The sequence below is a fragment of the Oryza brachyantha genome, chromosome 3, assembly GCF_000231095.2.
Source record: "Oryza brachyantha chromosome 3, ObraRS2, whole genome shotgun sequence".
In the NCBI taxonomy this organism is placed as follows: domain Eukaryota; kingdom Viridiplantae; phylum Streptophyta; class Magnoliopsida; order Poales; family Poaceae; genus Oryza; species Oryza brachyantha.
Genome location: NC_023165.2, coordinates 5,910,398 through 5,923,567, shown reverse-complemented (window position 1 = coordinate 5,923,567; position 13,170 = coordinate 5,910,398). Strand labels below are relative to the sequence as shown.

At 39.4% G+C, this 13,170-nt stretch overlaps 1 protein-coding gene across 1 annotated transcript; it reads right to left on the bottom strand.

Moving 5' to 3' along the window:
- Window positions 1–6,065: 6,065 nt before the first annotated feature.
- On the bottom strand, window positions 6,066–12,210 carry LOC102712703 (thymidine kinase-like). The gene is made up of 4 exons (XM_006649615.3): window positions 11,641–12,210; window positions 9,852–9,996; window positions 6,915–7,036; window positions 6,066–6,519 (listed from the first exon to the last, which is right to left on the bottom strand). Exons 1-4 carry the CDS (start codon window positions 11,943–11,945, stop codon window positions 6,267–6,269), a joined length of 825 nt encoding a protein of 274 aa, XP_006649678.1. The 5' UTR covers window positions 11,946–12,210; the 3' UTR covers window positions 6,066–6,266.
- Window positions 12,211–13,170: the final 960 nt, after the last annotated feature.

Sequence of the window (13,170 nt, the reverse complement as noted above, 5' to 3'; positions counted from 1 at the left end):
TTGACATATGTGCTTATGCAAGAACAAGCTGATTGGAGAACAGTAAAGACATTGGTGGCAAAACGACTTGAGAGATCAGATCATGATTTTTACCTGCTTCCGGATGCAGCCAAGGGACAACTGGGAGTTCTCAATGTTTAACTCGATTGAAAAATCGAAGTCCACCGAACAATATCACTCTAATGAAAAACTGCAAGTTGGGGTTTTGCCTGTGTACGTGTCAACCCAACCAAAGCTACAGAATTTTTCCCAGTGATCCTGTCAGCTTGAATATCGTGTACTTAAAAGGACAGATCAAAATATCCTGGGACGATAATGATTAGTCGGCAAGGCTAATCAAAAACCACCAATCATCGGGCATTAATCATTTGCTTGTTATTTAATCAGCAACTCATTCCCGACTGAAAAATAGACCTGATCTCTGAATGTCCTGATTCCTGAATAATAATTATACTTAGTCTTACACAAGTTATCCCTTGGATATACTAGCAGCTAGCATGCAGTCAGTCAGAACCTATCACTTGCAGATTTTGTCCTGCAGATTAGTCCCCAAGACCAACACAATACACCTTACTTAATCTTCAAGCGCAAGTCGAATACCTCGCACCGGCAAAGCGCGTGCGTGTGTGCGTCACGCATGAACGCCATCGCCGAGCAGCACCATGATCTACCAGACAAAAGGAAAGGCGAAAAAGAGAAGAAGAAGAGGGAGAAGGTCAGAGGATGAATCGCCGCCTAATCCATGGTGATAGCAGAAAGGCGTAGGTTAGAGATAATGATCTTTTTTTATTTAAAAAAGAAAGTAAAGTTTGGAAAACCCATGTGACATAAAACCCTAGGATTGGTAATTTGTTTCAAAAATCCTGATTTATGTCTATAGCGTATATTTGGCCATAGTCCATATGGATGGTGGCTGGTGTTGGCCGTTTGTGCATTTATGCACGTAGGGTTTTGCAACTACATTTATAAAAATTTCCGTCTTTACAATTACTATTGTAGTCGAGTAAACAGAAAAGATATTATACTACTATTTATTTCAAGACATAAGTACATATTTATAATAAAGTAAAATATAAGCATTTCTACTGCTAAAAAGGGGTCGTTCTTTTTTCCCTCCCTCATTCCAATGTGTATGGCACTTCGGCGTCTCTAGGTTCCTTTGGAATAAAGAGTTCACACAACGTGATTAGGAAAAATGCATGATTTAGGCGCTCTATCAATTCAAATCCTATGGATTGAAAAAATCTATGAAAACGGTAGGAATAACCATTTAAATCGAGCACAGGAAAAATATGAAATTAGAAGAGAGAGAGATACACACAAAGGAAATTTTCCAAGAGATTGGACCTCATGTTGAAAATCCTCCTAAATTTATATTGTTTTAAGGCATTTCTAAAGAATTTGGAAGAGACATTTATTTGTTCCAAATGGCCATATAATTTTTTTCATAGAAATCTAATGCCTTTGTTCCAAAGGAGCCTTTGTTCTTATTCCCACATCCCACGTCATGCATAACTATTGTAATATTTAATGATTTATCCTTTTTATCCCCCAATCATATGCACCTGGTTCCTTTTAACTTATTTTCCAATCATAGGGCGTATGTTATAACGCAATGTTATATTATTGATCTTGTATAAAGTTAGGGCTCATTTTGGAACACAAGATTCTTAAAATATATATGAATAGAAAAGGTACATGATTTGAGTGTCCTACCAACCCAAATCCTATATATTGAATAAACACGTGAAAACTATAGGAATAACCGTTCAGATCAAGTATAGAAAAAAAATACATGAATTAGAAGGCACAAATGGGCACAAAGAGTTTTTCCAATATGTTAGATCTCATGTTGAAAATTCTTAAAAATTCATATGTTTTGAGGCATTCCTAAGAAATTTCAATGAATTTAGGAAAGACATTCCTTGGTTCGAAATGGCCATATACGATTTTTGTTTTAGTAGGAATCTAATCTTGCAAAATCACTCCAAAATTACTTTGTTTAAAGAATCCTTTGGGTTTTAAGAAACAGTTTTTTCTCAATACCTACGAATCATCAATACCTAGGATTCCGTAAAATTAAATTTATTTTGCAGGGCAGAGGATAACGATCTGAACTTTAGCTGTGAGCTAAACGATAATAACTGAAAAGAGGTGGTTAAACTATATATGATGGCCGTGGAAAAGTCGATGCCCGGCGGAATATATGCCGGCGGAGGATCGATCCACGCGTCGCCGGCCGGCGATTTGAGCGGCGCATGCACGATTGAAAATTTTTGGAGGCGGACGGGGAGATAAGCCGATAATGGCGCTGCGGTTAATGGTGCAAGTTTAATTATAGCGGCAGGCAAGGCAGGAGCTGTGTTCAGCTAGCTGAGGTTATATTAATCCTACCGTGCCGGGTGACGCAGTACGGATGCTTGCTTGCTTTTTTGCTTAGCTAGCTAGTGACCGGCTTAGGGTTCCTGGATAATGTTGGCATGTCAGGTCAGGGTAGGTCATGCGTTTTTGTTTAAGCCGTGTCGGTCGAGGCGAACAGGATTAGGAGACAGGGACATGGAGTGGGAAGAAGAAGAAGAGAAAACAATCGATCGATGTGTCATGTGAGATGCGTGAGCAGGCACCAACTGATGATCAGACGTAAGAGTTAACGAGGGGGTTAATTAGCTTGTTTGTGTTGCATGCATGCCTACTGGCCAGTGCGTACCTAAACACCGTCATTAATATTGGCTGTGACGACGACGACCGAGCATGCATGCCGTCCCCCGGCTGTTTCAGTGATCACTACTGCAGTGCTGCTGCTACACCAACACCAACCAGTACTCGGTTGAGGAGTCAAATCGCGCGTGGTTGGATGCATCGGCATCAGCCTTGATAGATGATGATGCGCGGCGCGGTGTCGTGGTTAAGGATTTAGACCGGTTGAGACTCGACGAGGATGGTGGCCGGCCGGGATGGTAGAGCGAGCCGACATGGCCTGGCCCAGCAGCCGATGGGCGATGGCACTACGAAAGCGTGAATGGATTGGGCGTGCCGGCCCAGGCGAGGCGGGCGCGCGGGGACGACGCGTCACCGCGCCGCGACGAGGCCGCGAGGGTGTCCGTGTTTGCTGATGGGGAGACGCGTGCTGTGTTTTTGGGCCAATGGGGGCACGGGAGCGGGAGTGTGAACGACGCCGCCGGGCGGCCGACGCGTGCCGAGGAGGCAGCTGCATCGCTCGTCTCGCGCATCGTAATATTGTCGATGATATTCTGCCACTAATGTTTGGATCACATATCAATAATAGAATTTCACCGAAAATACCATTCCCTCACGCGCCTGGGCGAAGGGCTTTCCGCAGAGGCGATCGCCACCGGGCTTTTTCCGCGGAATAAAGCGGCGGCGGGTTGAGGCGTAGTTCAGTTCACGCTGTTTTGGGCTGAAGTCCTGTAGGCCTAGGCTGCCTTCCGGTTTACAATCGTCTCCTGGGCTTGCATTACATACCAGAAGGAAAATTTCCGATGGGCTCCGGAATTTACATCGAGTCCTTTATATGGAAATTTTTGAATTTTGAATTTTATTTATTAAATAATTTACAAATTTAATTTTGTATTTTAAAAAATCACAAAACTAACCTCCTGCCGCCCTCTAGGAGGGCGGAAAGGTGACGTGGCAAATGGCCACTCGGTCGCGAGCAACAGCCGGAAACGGCGACACGGTGAATTTTGCGGTTAGGCCCTTTCCGCCCTCTGTAATGGCGACAAGGACCTAAGTGCAAAATTTACCATGACGTTTGAAAATTTTATGATTTAACCGTGGTTGATACACATATGTATAATGTATGAAATTATTTAATCAATAGTACTACTTAGCTTAGAAGAGTGGGATGGTAACCACTTGAGCTAAGATAGTCTTTGTTATATGCGTTATACATATATGTATTAAACTGGGGTTCAATTGAAAAATTCTTAGTTCAATCATAAAATTCGTAGGCGGCGCAGAGAATTTTGCATTTAGGCCCTCGCCACCCTTACAGAGGGCGGAAAGGGCCTAAGTGCAAAATTCGTCGTATCGTCGTTTCCGGCCGTTGCTCGCGACCGAGTAACTGTTTGTCACGTCACCTTTCCGCCCTCCCAGAGGACGGCAGGAGGTTAGTTTTGTGATTTTTTGAAATGCAAAATTAAATTTGTAAATTATTTAATAAATAAAATTCAAAATTCAAAAAATTCCCTTTATATCTATACAATTTTAGTTTAACGTAAATCAAATATCTTTAAGTTTAACACCAAGTTAGTAGAAAAATATACTTAATATCTATAATATTAAATTAGTTTTATTAAATCTATTATTGAATATATTCTTCTATAAACTTTGTCAAACATAAAAATGTTTGAGTTTAGGTAAATGTAAAGGAACATGTAATATGAAACAGGGTGAGTATTGTCTTCCGTTTTCACAATTCCTATCGTTTTGAACAAATGTATGATTAAACCTTTAATTTGACTAGTAATGACTTTAAAGTATTTAATTTGAAAATACTAGGACCATGTGTATAGACAAGTTATAAAAAAATATTCTAACAAAATTAAACATTTACTTATTACTACATCCGTTTCATATTTTAAGTCTTTCTAGCCTTGTCTAAACTCATTCATGGATGAATGTATATAATTTATATATATGTCTAGATTCATTAGCATCCATATGAATCTAGACAATGCTAGAAAGACTTACATTGTGAAACGGAGGGAGTATATATTTTAATATAAAATCAAAGTTAAAGATAGGTTTTAAGGCCATAAAATTATTCAAAACGATAGAAATAATCAAAATGTAGGCAGTAGTTGTTAATTTATTCCATGACTCCTTTTTATGATGATAAATTCAGTTTGACCTTTACTTACAAAAGCTACAACTAAAATCAATTATTAAAGTGGTTACAGCTTGAGTGCAAATTACATATCATAGCTCGATTAAAAATAAGAAAACTGACTTAAAACACTAGCCTAAACACAGAGATAAACCATCAACAGTTAGTGAAAAATTATATAAGCGTTGTTTCTTTGCAGCAGCTTGCAAGTTGCATGTACCACACGTGACTAGGCTGTAAATATAGCCGGAACGCTGGTCGGTTAACTCCGTTACGAATGTTTATATAGATGTTTTTAGCATGAATTAAGTTTAAGAAAAAAGACTATAATATCTCTTAATAAATAAGGAATGGATGATGTAAGAGGGTAGGGTTTCTTTTGCACGATATTTTTCTCGGTTTTGACTCGCGTGTTTCCCGAACGGCTAGACCTATTTAGCAAAATATTTTTATATAGAAATTCATCATATCATATTTTTAAAGTAGATTTTCAACTTTGCAATAGTTAATTCATTGGTTTTATAATTAGATGATCTTTCATCTTTATTTATCAACCGAACACGGCCTAATACAAGATTCAAATAAATAGGAAGTGATTAATGTAATAAATATGAACACAGCCTAATACAAGATTCAAATAAAAAATACTTATATTCTTGAAATGGATGCATTCCCTTAAAGCTTAGTACCATCACGGCATCACGGAATGTCTGACATGTCGGCATTAGCTCCACGATGTGGTCGCTGATGCAGAACTGGCGGTCCATCGATCTCGCGCCGCCGCATCGTCGTATTCTCCGGCAGCGGTGTCTTCAGCCTCCACATCTGCTCAGTGGTACAAATGGTGGGAAGGGAGATTGAATTACTTGGTTCGTGTTAGGAGCAGTTCGGTGCTTTATCTAACTAGGCTTTGATACAAGTCATAGCCCAATTACAGATTTTTTTTTCCTTTGAAAGTCATAACGATCGTAAAGTAACTGTATGAAATTACTTCAACATGGCCATGCTCAAAAGTGAGCGATCGTCGTTCCGGTGTTGAACGTACCTTTGCTGTCTTCAACGCTCCATCCAGTCACCTCGGTCCTAAACTTGTCTGGTTTGAATATGGATAGTGGTACATTTTACATCTGATTCCTAGTAAGCTTTGTTATTAGTGGTACAATATTTGTGATGGTGTGATTATGTACTTCCTCCGATGACCTTATTACACTTCATATCAATGTAATTCCTCCATCCAAAAACCCAAAATGTTCATTCCCACCAGAATCTGGACTGGTCCATATTTACATCATTTAATGGAGTCTCGATATGTAGTCTTTCCATCATCTACGATAACTATATGGGTTGCATGACAACAATGGGTAGATGGGATAGTGTTACACATAGCAGCCTTACAAGTAAGGATACAATGAGCTGCTCATTTCATAGCATGGATCACTGTGGATCTTTCAAGAACAATCCTTGTGGCCTCAATGACAATCTGCCCATCCAGGTAGTGTTGCCTACATACAGGCATGTATACATCAGCTCCTCCAATGAGCTCAGTCTTAGTTTCCCGTGTCTTCCTCAACGTGAAGAATGCACGGCGACCACATAACTCACAGCGCGCGGTAAGCTTGGTGACTGAGTCAGCCAAGGGTATAATGTCCAGAACTGAGCCAAACTTGTTCCTGCCAGTACCACAATCATCAAATGCTAGCACAATATTCACTGGATAATGTTGTGTTTTGCATCCAAATATCCAACTTACCAAGACTTTAGTGCTAATATCCAGATTAAAAGAACATGCATAGTCCTACCTTACTGAGGGTTGGCTTGTTTGATGTGTACCAGACTTTGATAGTGCCAAAGCTTGGGTAAATTATCACTACCAAATTTTGACATGTTGTAGATGGAAATGATTTTTTTGTCCCAAAGTTGCATTACTGTGACATGAACAGGTGTGCATTACCAAAATTTTGGTACGGCGAAATTTTTATGCACTTATTGTCTACCATATTTTGGTATGGTAGAGAACTAAGCTCACCCTCAAGTTTAGACTTGAAACAAACAATCCAGTAAGTACCTTTTGTAGTCGCCATCTAGCCCTGCGACTACAACAATTTTTCCATCACGGTCAGCAGCTTTGCAGCAGAAATCATGAAGATCATCAAAGAACTGTGCTTCGTCAATACCTATGACATCAACCTGCAAGAGCCTATTTCAGTGACTATTATATTTTCATTTTATGGTGACTCCATGTACATGACATCATTTATGGGTACCATTAAGGAACCTTAAATAACCAGCACACCATTTACTCCTGACATTAAAAAGTCAAGATAACTGAAGCTAACAAGAAAATGAGCATTCTTCTAGAATTGACCAAGAATAAATAGGTTAGTCAACCAAAAACGATAATATTATAATGAGCTAGAGTAGTAATTCAGAAACAAAATATGACAATTAATTGAACAATATCATGTCATGAGAACATGGTGAACAATATTTGGCATGGAAAACTTGCATCACATAAAAGGTCTACAGCATGTTTACAAAATACTGCTGCAAAAACTAATTGTTCAAGATGAATCTTTGAGACTGAAAAGCCAAAAATATGAAGGCCTTTCTTACTGGGGGTTAACAGTATGTTTCTACACAGTTACCTAGCCACATTGCTCTTTGTTCATTATGCTGTTCAAAATCTTACTGAACAGCAAATATTGACAATAAGAGGAGCATTTCAGGCAAATAAATCACTGCCTACGCTTGCATACTTCATCGTTTTTGACATTTCTCACACACCAGCGTGCATGACCATTAATTCTGATGCTGTATGTGCTTGGCACCCAGGTGGCAAAGATAGTGCCAAGAACTGAAGAACCTAATACCAAGGCAAGGATAGGTGGCTGGCATGGCAGGAAAAATTGGCTTAGGTGCCTCATCACAACATCAATGCCATGCCAAGGGAATCACAGTTTCAAGCAGCTTTCTCAAAGAGAACACTAGTAGCTTTAGTCTTAGTAAATACATATCCAGAATAACAGAGATTCCACAACCATGTTACAAACAAACTAACAAGATGATTTGTTCGAGAAACAAGATTGTAAAGGCACACTACTGCCCTAACTCCCTGAATAGCACATGCTTGGTAGAAAATTGAGGAACGAGGTCATCCTGCCAAAATTATGGAAGGGCATTCTAAAGACCAACTCGTCCTACAATCATTTGATTCTCATACTAAATAGCATATGTGTCCACTGAATTATTAAAATGGTGGCAAGTGGCATAAATGACAGACCTACATGAAAGGTGAGAATAGAGATGAAGATTATCATATTTGTATCTTTCTAACTTCTAAGATAACATTAGCACTGCCATCAACAATGCCATGGTGAAAAAGGACTTCTAAATAGGGATTGAACAAGAGTTAATGTCTCTATTCTTGTTGAATTTTTTGGCCTAGTACATATGAGAAGAACTGAGGGCTTCAATACAACTTGTACGAAAACATCAAAATGCTGATCGTGATGACTGACTGATCCTGCGGGCTGTTTATGTCAAATAGTTGTTCATGGAAGGGAACAGATACCCTAAGAAAAAGATGTTATGGTACAAGGACTAGTGGAATAGGATTTAAATCAGCAGTCATTATGTCCCGAACCAGATGAGTAGACCAGTTCCTTGGCCCTCAGAACCCATTATAATTTTCCAAGGTGAAGGTGCAGCCAACCATATCAAAACAAAAATTAAAGGAGACATAGCCCAATAAAGGTAACCCAGGGTCTATGTCAGACTATCCCAGACAGGGGTTTTCACTCTAAAGCGCCCCTATCTTCACTTTGTACAAAGGTGGTCACAGTGTCACATGGCTTAATCAAGTGATTCTCAGGAATCAATTTGAGACAATTTTCTGATTGCATTCATAATTTCATCTTTCTCAACCAAGCCTATATATAGAACTTGTATAGGAGAGGTCCAAAACAAATAGGAAACAAATCACAAAATTATAATCTTAAGGAAATAAATCAACTAGCAATGGAAATAATCTAGCAAAATCAAGAATACTAGCTAATTCAGGGACACCTTGCTCCTAAAATCCAGCCAAAATAGCTTGTGTGCTGGGCATGTAGGGCATGGCAAGTGGCAACTGTCATGTGCCGGCAGCTGCACATGCAGCTCTGCATGGCCTGACTTTGTGTCAAGTTCTCAAAATTGTTCAGTTATAACGTTGGGCACACATGGAAAATAAAACAGATAAGAATTTCTTTTCTACCTTAGAGGGGAAGCTAAATCTAAGATATATCCGAGTATAGTGAACTTGGGATGGTGTCCTTGCTTTGATTGAGATGGATGTACCATCAGCAAACAAGCAGATTGCGAAAACATTCCTTCTAAATATCTAGCATGATTCAGATCTCATTGCATTCTATTTCAATGTACTACTACCAGTTAATAATGCTTTCAAATGGCAATATCTAGCAAAATCTTTAGTGACAAGATAAGTTGCATTATAATGTTTAGGACTTAAATATCATTAGATATCCTAATCTACAGGGTGTCTACTAATAGTGTTCAAATTTGAAGTTACCATGGAAGAATCCAGATATATTCCATACAGTGTTGTTCAAATTGTAAAACCAGCAAGTACGATAGTCATACTTTATGCAGTTTGAATTTCTTCAAATCACAAATAACATCTTGCTACTCAAAACAACCATCTCTGAATTGAGATTTTTGCTTCCATGGTTCTCACAAAGACGGAACATGAAATAATCTACCAACAGATCCTTAATGGAAGGTACGGAAACAAATAAATCATAGTCGAGAAAATGTATAGCTTTAGTATTGGAGCCACATGTGCCAAAAACAGTGACCTATGGAAAATATTCCCTACGCATCTGCAAGGATATACTAAACTAAAAAAAGCAGTGCAAATTCTGAAACACCCATATCCTGAATCAATAATTCAGTAGAGAACATACACAGAGTAGTAGAAATTGCAACACAAAATATTGTTTACCTTATCATAAGCCTCTGCTCCTAATTTATCTTGAAAACTTGAAAGCTCAGGTAAAGCCCAGCATGCCATCTTTGTGCCATCATGTGTTACGACAGAATCCAATCCATACCTATTGTCCTTGTCAGACTTGATGAGTGCCACGTTCCTGTTTTTCAAGGGGTGAAAAGTGTCAAAATGTACATAACCCACTCAAGAAAAAAAAGTTCCTTAGGCATTCAATTTTCACACATGCTGTGTTAATGTGCCATTTAACATAAAAAGTGGTAGAAAAAAGCAGACACCCTAATCAGAGGCTCAGAGCACATCCATGCCAGCCAAGAGAGTGTATCACAACATTCACTCCAATTATCTAGGTGTAAGTTATATGCTCACATTTGCAACAATGCCAAAGTATGTAATAAGGGGAACAGAATAAGAAATACAGAAACAACAGGAAAATTCATTTTTGTTTGTCCAAAGACTAAATCCTATGACTAATTGACTATCCTCTCCTATATTATTGACAGCAATACAAGCAGTCTCTTGAGTGAGATCAGCAATAAATAATAGATCTTTCGATCATCATTGCTTGAAATATCAGTTGTCTAATTTGAAAACCTTATATTGGTTAACAACTAATAACTGGTAATTACCAGCAAAGAGACAACTTATTGGCGATTGACGATTCCATACCAAGATACAGGGATTCATTGCTTTCAATGACTAAAAAAGGGGTCCATCAAGAGCAACCCTGTGGCTCCACTTCCAACACCATTAATAGACAGATTTCCAGCAGATGTACTGCATAAGATGAAATCAAGCCATGGCGCAGCTCCCATGCATGCTGCACACAGTCTATTCCTGACTGCTCCAATCGGATATTGCACCTATGATGATTTTGGTCATTGCTTTGATCTGTGTCACATGCCACCTGAACGGTAGTGGATTGATATCCTCAAAAACACACAGGTTCAGCATAAAACCATATTGGAAGCCCATCCATATTCATTGTTATGTGTCCCTTGGATCAGCTGGGTCAAATATTGTGTTGCACCTTGTTGTTATCTGCATTCATCTATCCGGTTCTACTATGTTGCTTTGAAACACATGATTGAGAAAAAACAGATGAATAGGAAAAACACAAGAAAGCAAGTGCAAAACACAAACATAGGAAAAATACGTTGAATGGCCGTTTGAATAGACCATGGGGAAAACACAAAAATCAGCTGAAAGAGTGAAATTTTCCAAGGGGTTGGAGCTCTTGCTAACTATTTTTTTTTTCTCTGAAAAATATTTAGCCAGGTGATAGTTAGCAAATCTCAAACAATACTCAACCCCCACCCCCTAAAACATTATCTTTTCTTTTCTTTTTTTACGATAGAACAGAATTTGGATTTATTTATTAAAGGGGGAATAGCATTTGAGTTGGCTTTTGAAATATGTTTACAAATTACAAGTTGCACATGCCATCAACAGGCAGTAATATATGTCCACACCATTAGGACATTCGTGATGTGTTAGAAATGTTATTGCGAAGAACTACAAAACAAAACATTCACTATATCTAATCCAGCTTAGAGATGACCATCATCATCAGATATTCCTCCCATTCCAATCCAGATTTAGCTATCACTATTTTAAACTCGCATGAGAAGTCATTACTAATTTCTTAGTCCCCTATTAAATTAGTCAATACAAAAACGCAAACACATATATACTTCTTGCATAGTTACATGAAAGATTTTGGGTGAGGGATGTCACTGGCTGGTATCTCGACTATGTCAGTGAGAAAACAGCGAAGAAGGAATACCTGCCATTGCCAGCCTCGACCTGCACGCGCCGGAGAAGGGCCGTGGTCTTCCCGGCGAACATGGGGCCCACGATGACGTGAATCTCGCCGGAACGCACCAAATGGTCATCCATTCCAGAGTCACTGCCGCCGCCGCCTCGAGACTCGGCCGCTGCCGCAGAGACCGGCCTCGCCGCGCCGAGCCTAGGGCGGGAGAGGCTCAGCCGGGAAGGGAGCGTACGTGAAGCGGGCCGCAGAGAGGAAGCGGTGGAGCGTAGGAAGGTGGAGGCGGCGAGGAGGGATCTCATTGCGCAAATGGAGCGCATGCGGGAGGGATTTTGTAGAGCGGGTGATTGGGGGAGGAGAGGAGAGGGGAATATCTTTCTCAAACTAAATTAAATTCAAGAGAAAAAATTGGGTAGTTGGTGGGGGTGGCGGGAGCCAAGCATGGCGGGTTTCGAATCCGAGTTTTTTGAAATTTTTGGAGGGAAGCTGACAGCAGATTGGAGCACCGGGTAGGAAGGAAGCAGCAGCGACGCCGGAGTCGCAGGTGGTGGAGATCGGCGCGACGGCGCGGCGGCGGCGCACGCGGGAGGCGACGGGTGGTTGGGTGGGTGGGTGTCGTCGACGACGGGTGAGATGGGCCTTGGGCCGCCAGCACAAGGTGCAGTCAGAAGAGGCCCATTAAGCTTGAGCTTGCGTGCTACCAGCGGTACGGGCTTCTCATAATTTAAAGATTAGTTTTACCTATCCGTCCTATCCCAAAAAAAAATTAGTACAGTATGTAAATATATAAACAATGTTAAAGTTGAAATTGATGATGAAATGAGTCATAACGAAATAATTTATTTTTTTATGTCTTGGTAATTTATATTTTGATGTTTTGGCTTATCTATCTTTGGAGTACTTTGTAGAATGGGGCTTGCATTATATGTAAAAAGATAATCTATGAAAAATTAGGGAGCAATAAAGATCTTTTTTGTAGAATGGAACTTGAATTATTATATGCGGAAAGTATTATTCTCTTGGACAGACATGTGCTGGTACAATTTATTTTTAGAAAGTTTTTAGATTAAAATCTGGCCCATTTATTTCTCATCAAATATATATTCTAGTATTATTAATAGCTGTCACATTTTGAAATATGGATCTATTACTGCCAGACACGCAAAATTTTATGCACTGATCAAAAATATACCTATTTTAGATTTATTTATAAAATGGGTCATAAGAAAATTCAATACGTGACCAGTCTAACCGAAGGCTGCGGATGAGTCCAATCCAATTTAAGTATTTCTTGTGTTTTCTTGTTTGTTCATGAGATTTCTTGAGTTATAATTGATATAATTCCAATAGTAGATGGAGAATGACTTGTTTACAGAGACTATGATCGATTTAATAGCAAGTTCAATAGTATAACCAACCGCTGGCTATAAATTATCTATAGTCAACTTAATAATCAATTCATACAATAGTCATATAGTACACAATTAATATCTGGTCTCACCTTTTATACACATATGTGTCTTGAAGTTCATACTACAGCTAGCT